At 51.4% G+C, this 15,073-nt stretch overlaps 1 protein-coding gene across 6 annotated transcripts in view; it reads left to right on the top strand.

Moving 5' to 3' along the window:
* Positions 1 to 14,839, top strand: part of Brd1 (bromodomain containing 1) — a 54,214-nt gene extending 39,375 nt beyond the window's left edge. For 3 of the 6 annotated variants that reach the window (XM_076855499.1, XM_076855500.1, XM_076855503.1), the window contains 6 exons: positions 2,820 to 3,317; positions 10,085 to 10,220; positions 10,746 to 10,873; positions 11,882 to 11,991; positions 12,200 to 12,354; positions 13,379 to 14,839. In XM_076855499.1, the coding sequence (XP_076711614.1) occupies positions 2,820 to 3,317; positions 10,085 to 10,220; positions 10,746 to 10,873; positions 11,882 to 11,991; positions 12,200 to 12,354; positions 13,379 to 13,562 (1,211 nt within the window). In that variant the 3' untranslated portion in view covers positions 13,563 to 14,839. Of the gene's footprint in view, positions 1 to 2,819; positions 3,318 to 10,084; positions 10,221 to 10,745; positions 10,874 to 11,881; positions 11,992 to 12,199; positions 12,355 to 13,378 lie in introns of those variants that run through there. The other 3 variants (XM_076855501.1, XR_013091269.1, XM_076855502.1) reach the window with 3 other exon arrangements.
* The last annotated feature ends 234 nt before the right edge of the window (positions 14,840 to 15,073 follow it).

Here is a 15,073-nt window from a genome sequence, read left to right as displayed (position 1 = left end):
TGAGGCACCACTGTGTGTATAGTAGTCAGGTTCTTGCTGTGTACGTGCCATGCTATGGCCTAAAGGGATAGATACGTTTGGAAGGGATTTTTTAACTCAAGTGCAGAATGCTTAGTGTGTGAGCTCTGTTCCCGCAGGGTGGCTGATGAAAGGAACAGGAGGACAGCGATTGGTAGCACTGGTGGGAATGTTCCTATGGGCTAACCCCCCACCCAACCCAGTGGTTTCCAGAGGTTTGGGCTTGGGTGCAAGCATTCAGGTGGAAGGTGGCCAGGTGTGTCAAAGCATGGTCACCAGATCCCTCAGTTTAATGGAGTAGCCAGTCTGGATCTGACCCCGTGTGTGAGGCTGTTTCATGTTTAGCAGTTTTGCTGCTATGTGTGAGCCAAGTCTTGGCCAGGGGTACTTCAGGGTACCTGCCTTTATATTCACATTCAAGCTGTGTGCTTGAGTTGTGTAGAATTTATTCTAGAAGTTAATCGATCATTTCTCACATGCAGTTAAATAATAGCATGTGATTGATAACAGCCATTGATACAAAGAATTTTCATAGGCATGTATTAACTTCCCATCTGGCTTAACTTGAGTGACCTGACTGGGCACGTTTCTCTGTCAGCCAAAGCCCTGGCAGAAGGGGTGGTAGCTATTGGGGATGTGTTCATAGCCAGCCACCCTAGAAACTCACTCTCCTTGCAGCTGCCCAGAGAGGCTGGGGTGCTGATGTTTCCCCATTTTATGGGTGAGGAAATGGAGGCACAGAGAGGTTGAGCAGCCTGTGTGGGTCCCACAGTGGGTGGAGGTGTTTTTGAGTCTGTATATCTGGGCAACCTTCTCTCTTCAGTGCCTGCTCTCCTGTGTCCGCCTTGTAAACACCACAGCAGCATGTTCAGTGAGCCACAGGGTGGTGTCTGGGAACCTGGGCTTACATGTGGGCTGACTACAGGGCACGGGTGGAGGACACATGGGGAGTGTGGATGAGCTTGCATGGCCACACAGCACCAGGGGTTGGAAGATGTGGACTGCGGTGAATGGCTTTGTGCAGGAGTACAAGGCCCCCAGGGCTGAGCCAGAGTGGTAGATAGATGGGTTTCTCAGCCCTGGAGAGGTAGCTTAGCCAGGACACAGGCCTCGTGCCTTCAGGCCCCAGGAGAGAAGTGGAGCCAAGCTGAGCTGGGCTGCAGGATCAAGCTGGTGACAGCCCCAGGCACCCCCGTGCCCCTTACCAGCCAGCCCTTTTGTCAGGGATGCGGTGCAGGCACAGTGTTAGTAGAGCTTTCCGCAGGCTCTGCGTGTTCCCCAGGCACATCTGCTTGGCACTCCTGTGTGCTTTGTGAGTACATTCTCCTAAACTGTTTTATTTTATTTGTTTTTTAAAAAATGTTATTTTATTTATTTTAGCATGTTTTCCTAAAACTTAACCAGGGCGGGTGAGGAGACTTGTTTGCACTGATGTCAGTGTTTGGAGCTCAGTGTTTCCAATTCCTAGATATTGTGATCTAGAGAAGCAGGTGGCTGGCCCCTGGGACATGAGTGTTACATGCTGGATATGTTTATGCTCCCTGTGTAACACTTTTTAAGACAGAAGGCCTTTTGGTTGAGGCAGCACTTTTGCCTTGGTGCTGGGATTGCTGTGGCAGGCAGTAACACATCTGTGGGTGCGTGACCAGCCTTGCTGCGCTCTGCTCTTGAGGGTTAGAGATAACTTTAGTCTTTGCTCTGAGTTGATCAGATGGCCAGACACATAGTGAAGCTTGTAACTTGTGAAGCTTTTCATTTTCAAAGTGAACTCTTGAATTTAAAATATCAACCTTACATATTTCAAATGATTTGTGGGTATATGCAGCTTTAATAAAATAAAAATGACACATGGGGCTGGGCTTGTAGCTCAGTGGTAGAGTACTTGCCTTGCATGTGGAAGGTACTGGTTTGATCCTCAACCACATAAAAATACAATAAAGGCATCGTATTCATTTACAACTAAAAAATATTAAAAAAAAAAGACACATAGTAATAATGTATACTACTGGATCATTTAAGTTGTTTCTCTTTGTCTTTTTAATATCACACCTCCTGTAGCCCAAATCAGTCCTACCCCGGAACCCCAGTGTCTTGGCCCCGCGTGGCATGCACTCATGCTCTCCACGGAGCCAGACAGCTGCCTCCAGGGTTAAACCTGGGAGCTCGGCTCCATGTCCTTTTGTATTGGTAGTTTTTAAACACCTGTTGCAAGAGGCTAAAATAGTCTTCTCCCAAAGACTGTTCAAATCAGGCATGTGAGAATCGCCCTCAGTCTTTAGGGCTCCTGTGCAGATGGGTACTCTGAAGGAGTGGGGCATTTCCTGCCCTTCCTGGGACTCCTTCCTAATCCCGAGCCACTCCCAGCAGTTAGCCCTGGTCAGAACCATTTAACGTCTGTTCCCTCTGTTGGCGCGCCTCGGGTGCAGTGTAGAGTGCTGTGGGATCCTGTGTGAGGTCCCCTTAGTTCTGTGGCTGTTTTGTCCTCCTCAAGGTAAGTGAATGTTGATTGTAGAAATCGTGACAAGCCAATATTGATGTGTGCGAAGCACATGTTCAGCTTTCTCCAGAAAGTAACTGTGCACTTGGGCCCAGGGTACCAGACTGCAGTCTCTGGTTAGGGACAGGCACACAGTGTGGCCCGAGGGACCCCGGGCTGCCCCACTGCTCGACAGATGGTTGTGTGTGATGCTTTGTTTCCTTGATTGAATTAGTGTATTGGTGGACTTCACATTTATAGTAAGTTTTATGATAGATTTTATAATCTTCAGTTTCAAAAATCACTTTATTTATAATTTTTTCAGGAGATAAATCTCCCCCTAAACTTGAACCATCAGATGCATTACCTCTTCCTTCAAACTCGGAGACTAATTCAGAACCACCAACCCTCAAACCAGTAGAACTCAACCCCGAGCAGAGTAAACTATTCAAAAGAGTCACATTTGATAATGCATCACATAGCACTTGCACTCAGAGCGCACTGGTAAGCGGACACCCTCCAGAGCCCACCCTCGCCAGTAGTGGCGATGTGCCGGCGGCGGCGGCCTCCGCAGTGGCGGAGCCATCAAGCGATGTAAACAGACGCACTTCTGTTCTCTTCTGCAAATCGAAAAGTGTAAGCCCCCCAAAGTCTGCCAAGAACACTGAAACCCAGCCAACTTCTCCTCAGCTAGGGACCAAAACCTTTTTGTCTGTAGTCCTTCCGAGGTTGGAGACTCTACTGCAGCCACGGAAAAGGTCGCGGAGCACATGTGGAGACTCCGAGGTGGAGGAGGAGTCCCCGGGAAAGCGCCTGGACACAGGTAAATGTCAGGGGCGGCTGCCACGCGACATGCTCTTCCTCCAGGGGTCTTCATATGAACTTTTTGGTGCTGAGCTGTTTTTTACAGTGTCCTGTTTTCTTATTTCCAGAGAAGATGACAAAAAAAGGTGGTTTTTTTTTTTCCTTTCAAAAGCTCTGGATTGAGTCCAGGGTTGGCACCCTTGTGAGGAGTGTCCAGGCCAGGGCTGGTCCTGAGGCTTCAGGGGAATGGCCTTGATTTCTCCTTTGTCTCCTTTCTTCTCTGTGTTTTTTTAAAACTCAGCTTTACGTGTGGTTTGGTTGAGCACCTTGACCATTATGTGTCTGGGTGAACTGTGAGTGGCTGCACCAGGCACTTGCTGGCCTCTCAGCCCTTCCCAGCCCTCTGGAGGTCTCTTGATGTCCCTGTGAGCCCAGGACCCTGATTGGCAGCTGGACCTTCTGTTGCAGCACTTAGCACATGCGTCTAAAGTGTTTGGTGCAGTGTGGCCTCACCACCTGCCGAGACAGTGCCGAGCTTGTACAGCTTGTACAGGTGTCCCAGGCGCCCCTCCATGGCACTCCGTGAAACTGCACCGTGCTGTTGTTGAAGGGAGCCACCTTGGCTCTTTGGCAATCTCCAAACCTGCCCCTCAGGTGAGGGCCAATAAATTTCTTGTGTTCTTTAAAGAATGACTGTCGCCAGTCATTCTATAATGGCTGTGTAATTGGAAGGTGCCAGGATCAGATCTCCAGTGTCTTTTTTTGTTTTGGAGGTGTTTTTCCTTTGGTTTCTGGCCCTGGTCAAAGCTTGGTTCCTGTTTGTTCGTTGTCCACCTCTTATACCTAGAAAAACAGAAGCGCATTTCCTCTCCACTGCCTGAGTGTGGGTGGTTTCCTGTACCTCTTGGCAGTGAGAACATGGGGCTGATGTAGTTGTTACTTTATGTCCCAGAGTGGGTGCTGGTCAGATGGGGAGGGTAGTGGGTGTGGCCAGCTGCAGGTGTCTGCAGCCTCCCACCTTTGGGGGACTGCTGGCCTGAAGTACCATGTGGATCTTTGTACATTTCCTCCCATAGTTAATAAAGATACCATGCTTTTATAAATTGTGTGTGGGAGGTGGGGAGGGAGAAGTTGAAGGTGAAGGGTTGATAGGGATTGAACCCAGGGCCTTGGAATGAATTTTCATTTTGATTTGCTCATGCAATCTTATAGGAACTTTCTACCCTTGTCTTCTAATTTTAAATGGGTGGGTATTGCATTATCATTTAGAAATGAAGTGATTTGAGTGTTTTATAAGACAACTGTTATGAAGGTAGAGGTTGGACATTTCTAGCCTTGGGACTCCTCCTTAACTATGCTTTTGCCTTTCTCAGCCAAATTTAGGCCTTGTTCTGTTGGCAACACAGGGCTCAGGGTGCTGTGGGAAAGGGGACCTCCATGTATCTGGTGTCCAAGGTTGTGGCCTTCCTCTGCATGTGCAGGTGGCAAGCTTCTGCCAGGCAGGCCCTCATCCCAATAGGCCTTGCTGGATGCTGCTGGTGGGCTGCACCCAGAGATGTGGTTTCAGGGGCTATGCAGACTTGTTCCGCAGGTGTTGCTTGTGAAAAATGACGTGTGCCTCTTTCGTTCTTGTTTCTGTATTTCACTGGAGTGTTTTGCAGGTTTTCAGTGGTGACGGTGAGTCTGAAGGCAGCCTTATGGCGGACCTGTGATTTGTGTGATCCACAGTGTGCCTTGGCCCTGCCTGAAATGGAGGTTTCTGCTTCTTGTTCCAGAATGGCAGTAGAGTCAGTGGATGCATGGTGGATTCCTAAGCGTGTTTCTGAGCAGCTGGGAACCTTAATTGAGCTAAGATCAGACTCTTGGGAGCAGCAGGTGTCCGCTGCTGTGTCTGCTTAGCCCAGGGTAGGCCAGGTGCAGGCCGAGTGAGCCAGTCCTGCCTTTGTATTAGCTGTGTTTCCTTCTGAACTGTCTGGTGCTCTCTGTGCACCTGAATTTCTAGCTGGAGTTGTAGTCCGAGGCCTTGAAGTATTCAGAAGTCCTGATTTTTCCCAGATTCACTTTTATGCTTTGAACTTATAGGAAGCTCTCTGGTATTCTCCAGTGCATTGCAAGATTCCAAGTTAGATCAAGGAAAGACTTGTTGGTTCTGAGACTGCTCATCCATCTGTCATTGTGCCATCCTGGCTTGTGGCTATGGGATAGGCCTATGGTGCATTAGGCCTTATGTTGGCTCAGGGCCTGTGACTCTACTTTCCTAGGTGTCACACCTTCAGAGCTGGCCCTTTCCGATTACTTTCTTCCTCTGTGACTGCTTGCTTGTTTCCAACACTAGACCTTCCGTCCAGGGCGAGTGCTGGAGCCTCCTGCTAGAGACGGTCGTGAGTGGGGGGCGAGCCAGTGAGCTGCCTCCTGCACAGGGAGGGGGCTGAGCTGTCTCTGCACTTCCAGTCCCACTAAATGGCTTTTTCGCTGTTTTCCAGGTTCTCATTTAACTGCTAATATGCTGGGTAGCTCCCTCTTTGGATCCTAATCCCTTTCTCTTACTTCGACTTGGACTGGAGTGGGACACAGAGCCATCGCTGCTCCTTGCCTTGCACGTAATTCTTGCGGATCATATTGGAATCATCCGTTCATCCATCCTCTAATCAAAAACACAGACAGCAGCCCTTGGAGAACTCTGCTGTGGCCAGCCCACCCATCTCTAAGTCAGCCCTGCGGGGGGAGTGGCACTGGTGCCCCGGCATCCCACTTCAGCTGGTGGGACTTTCCAGCACCTTGGGCCTCCCCGTTTGGATAGTTGTGAAGGAGGCGAGGAGAGCCTTGTTCTGCGGCAGAAAACTGTCATAGCATGGACAACATAATTGGACAGTCTGAGCTCCATCCTGAGCATGCCCAGACCTGGCCTCTGATGACCTCTGAAGATGGGGCCCAGACACCATTTTTCTGCCTCAGTTGTTAGCATCTTTCATCTCTTGGTTCTCTATCTTATTTCCCCTTTCCCTTTGCTTCTCTTTCCTTTGCTTTTTCCTGGAGTATCGAGCAGCGCCCACTCTGGCTGACTGTGTGCAACGTCTGCTGGGCCAACTGGCAAGTCCTACCTGCGGGACCTGGAGTGACATCTCGTCCTGGGCTCTTGGCCTGTCTTGGCTGTCCCTAGCTGTTCTGCATGAAGCACATCTCTGCAAAAGCAGGCAGTGGCTGGAGTCATCTTTGTTTGCTATACTTTGGTTGAAAGGCGGGAAAGGGCACCAAAAGTGCAGTCCATTGGGCAGGCAGGAACTGAAAATGTGCCAGCAGGAGATGTGGCACCTTCTACTGCCTGCAGTGCTCTGGCCCCCTGGTCTGGAGCAGGGCAGAGGCTTGACGTGCCTGGAGGATGTGGACTACAAGACACTGGGCCTTAGCTCAGTGCCCACCTCATGTTGTGTTACATGAGACCAGGAAACACCGTGGTGGCTTGTTGGCCATGGCAGGGGTGAGGCTTGAGTCCTGCTCACACAGGCTGAGCACACATGGTGTCTCCATTCTCAGGTGTATCTGAGACCATAGGGCTGAAGGTGGAGGGCAGAGAGCTGGCCTGCCCAGCTTACCAGGCCCTGGTGTTCTCATCCAGTGCAGCCAGAGGGTTTTTGGCATCCACGTGGGTGGGGACACCTTGATCTCCCAGGGAACCACCTGGGGGCTTTTCCCTGCCCATGTGTGTGAGCTGCTTGGAAAAGGGAGTCCTGACTGACTCAGGAAGTCCTTTGGGATCACCCCAACATCCCAGGTGTGCTACAAAAAGTCCTGGGTACAAGGGAGCTACCAGGGATTCTTTAGCTATTTTCGTGGCTGGGACCACCTGGGCTTGATAGCATCTGTACTGGTTCATGGTCTGCTCTAGAGCAGGGCAGTCCTGGGGCTGGTCTTTGCAGGCTCCATTGTGCTTACAGGTGAGTGCTTGGGGCTTGGAGCAGTAACTCCTTCAAAGTACGCCCCTTTCATTTTTTCACTTGTTCTTTATCATAACACCAGCCTTTTCATTGGCTGAAAGTTACCACTGTATACATGATTTAGAAGCTTGGTGCTCTGTGATCTCCTGCTGTTTGCAGATGCCCTGTGGGCTGGGTGCTCATCCTAGACTGGGTGTTGTTTAGTTCTTTGCAGAGTTTAGGGGAAGGGGTCCTGGTGAGCTCAGTGGCCTCAGTGCCATGAGAATGTCTTGTCCTGAGCCTGCAGCTGGTGGGAGGGATCAGCACAGGAGGCCAGTCCAAGGGCCATGATGGAAGTAGAGGCAGGAAGGGTCTGTGCCTGGCTATTGCATCATAGTCCTGTGGCCTCCAGGCTGTGGCTGCAAGGCCTTTCTGAGGCTGGCCCAGGATTCCTGAGCCATACTGCCTCCTAGGGCATGTCCAGGACCTATCTGAAAGCCCTGCAGGGTGTAGTCTGGCTATGCAGGTGTCCCAGCCCTGCTTCAGCTTTGCTTTTTTCCTGGAGTATCGAGCAGCGCCCACTCTGACTGACTGTGTGCAACGTCTGCTGGGCCAACTGGCGAGTCCTACCTGCGGGACCTGGAGTGACATCTTGTCCTGGGCCCTTGGCCTGTCTTGGCTGTCCCTAGCTGTGTCTGCATGACACCCTCCTGGTAACGTGGCCTCGAGCTCTGCTTTATGCCGTGTGCCTAGCTCCCCGCAGGTGCCTGCCCCTTCTAAGGCACTTACTGCGGAGACTTTGTGAAGTAGGAAGCTCTGGGTGCACACAGCTTTTCAGCCTGTACGTGGGGTGCCCTCCAAGTGCGTGCTCTGGAAAACTAAGTGGAAGACGTTTGAACATTCTCTTTTTTCTCAGAATCACGGACCTTCCTCTGTGTTTTCATCTTTTGCTTCCTGGGTCACTTTGGGGTCCCAGCCAGGCTCCTTGGTGTGGGTTGGACTGATACCATCATTCCTGGAAGCACTCAGGTGCCTCTGGGCTGTGTGCACTTCCTCTTGGCTTGCTGTCACCAGGCTGGTTCTGTGAGTGGCTACCACTGTTCGTCATCTTCCCCCAGCTGGCCTCCACCAGCTGTGTGGGTCAGGCTGGCTGCTGCTGTGCCCTCAGTTCCTTCCTTGTTTGAGGTTCTTCCCAGCTGCCCCTGATGGACCTGACATTTGGCCTGGCTGTGCTACTTGGCCTTTGTAACTGAGGGTCTTGGATTGTACACATCCCAGGGAGGCAAGTGTCCCTTGAGATCGCACTTTGGCATCTGAAATCACTGCATTGGGTTTTCACTCAGGCTTTGGAGTGACGTTTGTCCCTATACCTTGAATGAGTGGCCTTGGCTGCTGGGCCGTGTGTGTGGTCCTGGCTGGTCCTGCTGATGTCCTGGGCTTTTTCCTGGGTGGAGGCACCTATGCTGGTGCCTGCTGGTTCAAGACCTTGAGACTTACTTGCAGACCCGTAAGTCTGTGGCAGATTGGTTCAGTGATGGCAGAGGGCACTAGGCTTTCAGTCCCTTCTCAGACCCTGGGTCCTGAGCATGGGATCCGTCTGTCCCATCTGTCTGTCAGTCTTTGCTGAGTGGGCTACCTATATTGACTTCGGCCAGAGTTGGGGCGTGTGTTCCTCTGCTCCTGGATCAGTCAGCCTTGCAGCACCTCTGTGACTTGAGTGTGGCACCAGACTCTGCCTCAGCCTATGTGTCATCCGCACTGCAAATGAGCAAATGTTGGAGGGTGTGAAGAAGCTTGTTGCATGTCGGAGCCCTGTGTCAGCAGAAGCAGGTCCTTTTCACGGAGGGAAGGCAGGCAAGAAAGCGCACGTGCAGTTGGAAGCCTGCAGTCTGGCCACGCACTCCAAAAGATTCCTGAAAAAATGCTTTACGTTATTACTCTGAAAATAGATTTGCAATTGATTTGTTTTAAGGATGAGATAAGCCTGAAGATGGGATTCTGTTTTGGAAAAAGCACTCCTCCTCCTCCTCCCCCCACTGACACCAGAGGGAGCCCTGCCAGGTGTGCGGCCCAGGACATGCCACCCCTCCCAGCCTCCTGATCCAGAGTCTGGCTTCTTCAGGAGGAAGGGCAGATGAGCTGAGCTCTGCCGTGACTAAAGCACTTTTTACTCACTAAGATGATGAAGTGGTCTTTGTCCAGCCACTTGACCCTGGGACCCCTGCGAATCCACCTGCCTGAGCAGTGCACCCAAGTGCTTTGGTGCTGGTGGTGTTGGGGGAGCCTTGATGAATGGGGGCCTCACTTCCTATTTTGAAGTATTTTACCAGCATTTTTCAGGTTCATGTTAATACCTGTCTTTTGAAATAAAGCTTTAAGGAAAAAAAATAATTTTCTGTGCCCTGCAGATCTGCAAGTTTAGACATTTTTGGTGATGGTGATTGTGCCCCACTGCCTTGGGGATCTGATGGGCCTTGTCCAGGGTTGGTCCCTTTAGGGAGGGCAGGCTGGCCTTTGTCACAAGTTCATGGAAGTATGTGTGACCTGGTCATTTGGGAAGGGATGGCAAGATGCCCTTGGCTTTGCCTTCATGGGACCTCTTAGAAGGTCTCTTTAAGAAGAGTGCCTTCTTCCCCCACAGAGTAACTTTGACTTGTGCTTACTTTTACTGCTCACTTCACTTGGTTGAGCGCTTCTGGGTCTCCGGTGCTGTGAGCGCTGGGCTAACTGCTGCAGGTCACGGGGTAAGAAGGGTTCTTTGGAGAACACAGTCCATATTGAAGAAAAAAGTACAGCATAAGGCCTAGAAAAGTCAGACGTGAGCAGCAGCCTTGGCAGCGCTTGACCCGGCACCTGCCCGCCTGTGTTCCAGGTCTCACCAATGGCTTTGGGGGTGCCAGGACCGAGCAGGAGCCAGGCAGTGGCCTGGGGAGGAGAGCTGCACCCCGACGGCGCTGTGCATCCGAGTCTAGCATCTCTTCCAGCAACAGCCCGCTCTGTGACTCGAGGTGGGCACTGGCCTCATCTCCACTCTTGCGTCTCCCCAGCACTTGCCTGCCTTTAGATTCCATCTTAAGACCCCTTGAGAGAGGCTGGCCTGGGGACCTTGTGTGTTTTCTGCCCTGTAAAGATGAGTTCCCATGAGATATATCGATCTGCTTCTTAAAACTTAATTAGAAGTGGAAAATAAAACTACATAAAAGATTAGCACCATTTTAGAATCTATAGTTAGAGTTACACTTTGTCTTTTTCTCTCCAAATCTTGCCTTTAGCAAGATGGGGTCAGCATAGCCCAACAAGCCTGTCTGCCCCATGGAGGCCACTTTGGCAGCTGGAACAGCCCTCACAGTGACAGGCTTGTCCTCCTCTAGCCCCACCAGCAGGCCAGTCCTAGGGTTGTTAGGCTCCATCTTTGCAACCTAGCCTGGTGGTTGGCAGCTTCGCCATGCAGCCTGGATTGGGGGAAGCAGTGGGTAGGGCCTTCTGTGCTTTGGGTCTTAGTCCTGGACTGAACTCTGCTTTTCCTCCTCAAGTTTTAGCACACCCAAGTGTGGGCGAGGCAAGCCTGCCCTTGTGCGCAGACACACACTGGAGGATAGGAGTGAGCTGATATCCTGCATTGAAAACGGGAACTATGCCAAGGCGGCCAGGATTGCAGCTGGTGAGTTGTGTGTGTGGCCTCTGGTGAGCGTTTCAGGGGTGAAGACTGCAGACTGTCCCAGGGACCACTGTGCCATGAGCTGAGACCACTTCCCTTATGAGGGACTCTTGTGCTGGGCTCCCAGGACTACCCTGGACCTTATCAAGCAGGCTCTAGAAGGCTCCAGATCATCCCAGCGCAGGTGTTTGTTGGGTTCACCTGCCATTTGCAGCTGAATGGGTCACAGTGGGGTGGATGGGGGCTGGGCTGGCCTGGCTGGTTAGTCCTGAGGACAGAAATGCCCTCTGTTGCTTGGGGCTTAGGATCTGGTGGCTAGGTCTCCTGTGAGGCAGCTGTATGCTGTGAGGGTATCAGGGCGGAGACCTGAAGTGGGGAGGGCAGGGACAGCAGGGAGGCTGGTGTGGGGCAGCAGGTGATCAGGCCGTGAGGGTTGCGGCAGGGTGCCATGGGGACTGGGAGAGGCTGATGAATGAGAGTGTACTGCCATGAGGAGGGGCTGGGGCTAGTGTGGGCTCTTGGAGGTGGTGGGTTCTGGGAATGTGGGGGACGGGTCCTAGGAGCAGGTGGTAGTTTTATTGCAAGTGGCCAGGATTGTGATTTTGAATTTGAGGTTTCAGTTTTAAAAGATGCATCTGTATCAAGCCAGGGGCCTGCCTTTGGAGAGAGGGTCTCAGGAAGTGGGGTTTTGGGGACCTGGCATTATAGGTGTTTTGGCCTTGGAGCTGTGGATGGCATGGGATTTTCCAGGTCATAGGGAGGCACGTGGACCATGGGCAGGCTGTATGGGGAGTTGAGGGGTACATGGGTCCCTGACTTCCATAGGAGGGGCAGTGGGATGGCTCTCTCTCCTTCAGACCCAGGGATAGTGTTCATTTGACTGCCCTCCTGCTTGAGAAGCCAGGGGCGTGCTTGGGAGTCTGCAGCCCTTAGACTGTGTGGCTGTGCTGGGCCGTAGGAGCACTGCGGCTCTCCTGGGTCACTCACTGCTGGGGCTTCCTTCTTTCCCAGAAGTGGGGCAGAACAGCATGTGGATTTCCACTGACGCCGCAGCCTCCGTTCTGGAGCCCCTGAAAGTGGTGTGGGCCAAGTGCAGCGGCTACCCCTCCTACCCGGCGTTGGTGAGTCGGGCGCTGTGGGCGGGGCCTGCTCTCCTGGGGCCTGGGACCCAGTGCATGGCCTGTGCCTTGCTGTGCGGTGCCTGCCTGTGCTGCTGGCAGTGTGTGGCCGTCATGGCGGGAGGCAGGTGTGTGAGTGGCTGCTGGGGGTGTGCTGGGTGTGCAGCTCTGGATGTGAGCTCTTAGAGTGATTGGAGTGTGCCCTTGGCAGATCATCGACCCCAAGATGCCTCGAGTGCCTGGCCACCACAACGGTGTCACCATCCCTGCCCCACCCTTGGACGTGCTGAAGATTGGAGAGCACATGCAGACCAAGTCCGATGAGAAGCTGTTCCTCGTTCTGTTCTTTGACAATAAGAGAAGCTGGTGAGTGTCAGCAGCCAGGGCTCTGCAGAACAGGACGGGGCTGGGGATTGCTTCCTGCTCAGTGCACTGGACCCTGCCATGCTGTGTGGGGCCGAAGTGCCACAGAGTGCTGGCTACCTTGGGTCCTTGCACTTCTAGTATGCATGGTGGGGTCTGAGAAGGGCATTGTCTAGTGATCCCACAGGGACTGTGGGAAGACCAGCAAGCAATGATCTCTACCAGCAGCCTCCTCTTCTTCTTCTTGAGTCCTGGCCAGCTTGAACTCTTCTTCTTCTTTTCCTTTTGGTGTCTACAGTGGTGTTCCAGGGGCCCCTGCAGTGGGCCTCATACTCTGTACTCTGTCAAGATGCAGGTCCCTCTACCTAGAGCTCTCTGCATGCACCATCTGGCTCTTTCATTCCCCAGCTCTGCTTTGAGGCCTAGAGTACCTCAAACCCACAGTGTGCCGTGGTTCAGAATCCAGAACCCCCTCTGAGGATGGGGCACACCACACCAACTGTCCTGACCATTTGTGTCACCAAGGGGAGCATCCAGTTGGGTGTGGGCTTTCCCTATCTGGCCACAAGGAGATGTTTCACTCCACTCCAGGGAGCCAGCCACTCTGGGGCACACATCTGCACCCTGTGCCATCTTCTCTGCCTTGCCTACCTGCTTCTGCTGGCTGCTTGGCTGCTGTTCCTTATCACACCTGGAGGGAGGCTCCCGTGACCTGGCTCATCCAAGAACCTCTGTCGTAGGTTCTTGCTATCCTATCCTAGGGCATCCCCTTGTTCTAGGGCTCACCTGGCCTGTGTTGAATGTGTGTATGCCTGTCCTCAGGGAGGAGATTTGCAGGAGATGACTGAGAGGGACGGGGAAAGTGGGGATGCACTGTGCACGTGACCTACTCTGCTCCTGGAGGAGTCTGGTCCACACCAGCCAGCCTCAGCTGGGCTTTGCCAGGCTCCTAGTCCACAAGGGCTGGTGGTTAGCGGTTACAGAATGTGCATATGGGTCTTAGTTTCCCTACTTTTTCTTTAAAAAGGCAGTGGCTTCCTAAGTCCAAGATGGTTCCTCTTGGTGTTGACGAGACCATCGACAAGTTAAAGATGATGGAAGGGCGGAACTCCAGTATCCGGAAGGCTGTGCGAATTGCTTTTGACCGGGCCATGAACCACCTGAGCCGTGTGCATGGGGAGCCGGCCAGCGACCTTAGCGACATTGACTGAGGCAGCTCCTGCAGAAGGCTGCCCAGGCCGTCGCCAGCCGTGAGCCTTGTCCATAGTGTTCATAAGCTGTATATGTTTGTATATTGTTCAAAACTTAACTTATTCTGATTTCGTAGTCATAGTTCTTTTAATTCTTTTTCCCAGGGGCGGGGGGAGGTTTTGTTTTGGAGTTTTCTATGAAACCATCTCGTCTTGGCGCGTGGTGGGTGGGGTGCGGTGTGGGCAAGACGCTCTGGTGGTGCCGCGTGCCTCACTTGCTTCCATCTGTATGTAGCTTTTTTTTTTTTTAAAAAAGACTTTTGAATGTTTAATAATTTTGTAAATCATGCTCTTTACACAGAGTACCACTTATTTAATAAGACGGGGATGTAAATTTACAATGACAAATGTGTATTTTAAGAAAGAAAATGACATTATTTTGAATGGTACTTTGTGCAAAGAGATGGAGAGTAAATTTATGCTGTGTGCATCACTTGCAAATCACCAAAAACACTCCCGCCAGCGTGACGCTGGGCGGGGCCCTCCTTCTCATCGTCCTGTCTGCCCTGAGTCTCCTCTGGTCCGCCCCGACTCCTACAGGCGTGCCTCCCAGCGGATTATTTATTGTAGAAAGTGTATTCAGTTGCTTTATAATGAAAAATAAATTTGCAAAAGTATATTGATATGCATTTTTATACAGGCACATAAAAATTCAACTTGGTTTGGGAGCAGAATGTGTTGCGTGATTATATAAATGACTCTGGCCTGTGTGTACTTTGATTTTGTAACTTGTAATCTTTTGTTTACAATGAGGGGCTTTCTGTAACTTGTTTTAATTTAGAACACTTTGGTAGCAATAGAACTTTGGATACATTTTTGTATGGTACATGTGATGTATATAGAATTAGTACTTTATTTTTATTTTTAAGAGGTAAAGCATTATGTTAGGGGGGGAAGTAGGGTGGGTTTCCAAATTTGCATTTTTTATATTAAAAATAAAGTCAAGATTTGGATGGTGTGGGCCTTTCATTCCTATATCATTAGGAGGCCGGGCACACGAGTGGTCTGAAGGACAGGGTGCTGGGGGATGTGGACAGATGCAGAGCAGGGCCAGGCCAGGCAGACGGCATGCCTTGATCTTAAACATTGCCCTGGGATGGCATTATTTATTATTTTGCCTGATCATATTTTTATTTTAAAGCTATAGTTACTTAAAAAATTTTAAGTGTTCTTCTTTTAAGTCTACATGTTTGTAATATTTCCATAGAAACTTGAAATAAAAAGTCTTCCTTTTGATAGTTTTTGTCTAGTATTTGGCAGATGCCTCCTGGTTGCTGTGGGCACACTCTGTGGCCCTTGTGGCAGGCTGCCCCCGACTGCCAAGGTTGATGTACACCAGGCCTGGCCAGGCCGGAGTTGCTCGTGGTCCCAGGACCACGCTGGAGAGGTATATTGACCTGGGGTTGGTTTCAGGGATCAGAGGAAGGAGGAGAGGGGCCAGAATCCTGGTGGCACAGGGTCTGTGGGTCAGT

Source organism: Callospermophilus lateralis, chromosome 4 (assembly GCF_048772815.1).
Source record: "Callospermophilus lateralis isolate mCalLat2 chromosome 4, mCalLat2.hap1, whole genome shotgun sequence".
In the NCBI taxonomy this organism is placed as follows: domain Eukaryota; kingdom Metazoa; phylum Chordata; class Mammalia; order Rodentia; family Sciuridae; genus Callospermophilus; species Callospermophilus lateralis.
This window is presented reverse-complemented; position numbering and strand designations above follow the sequence as displayed.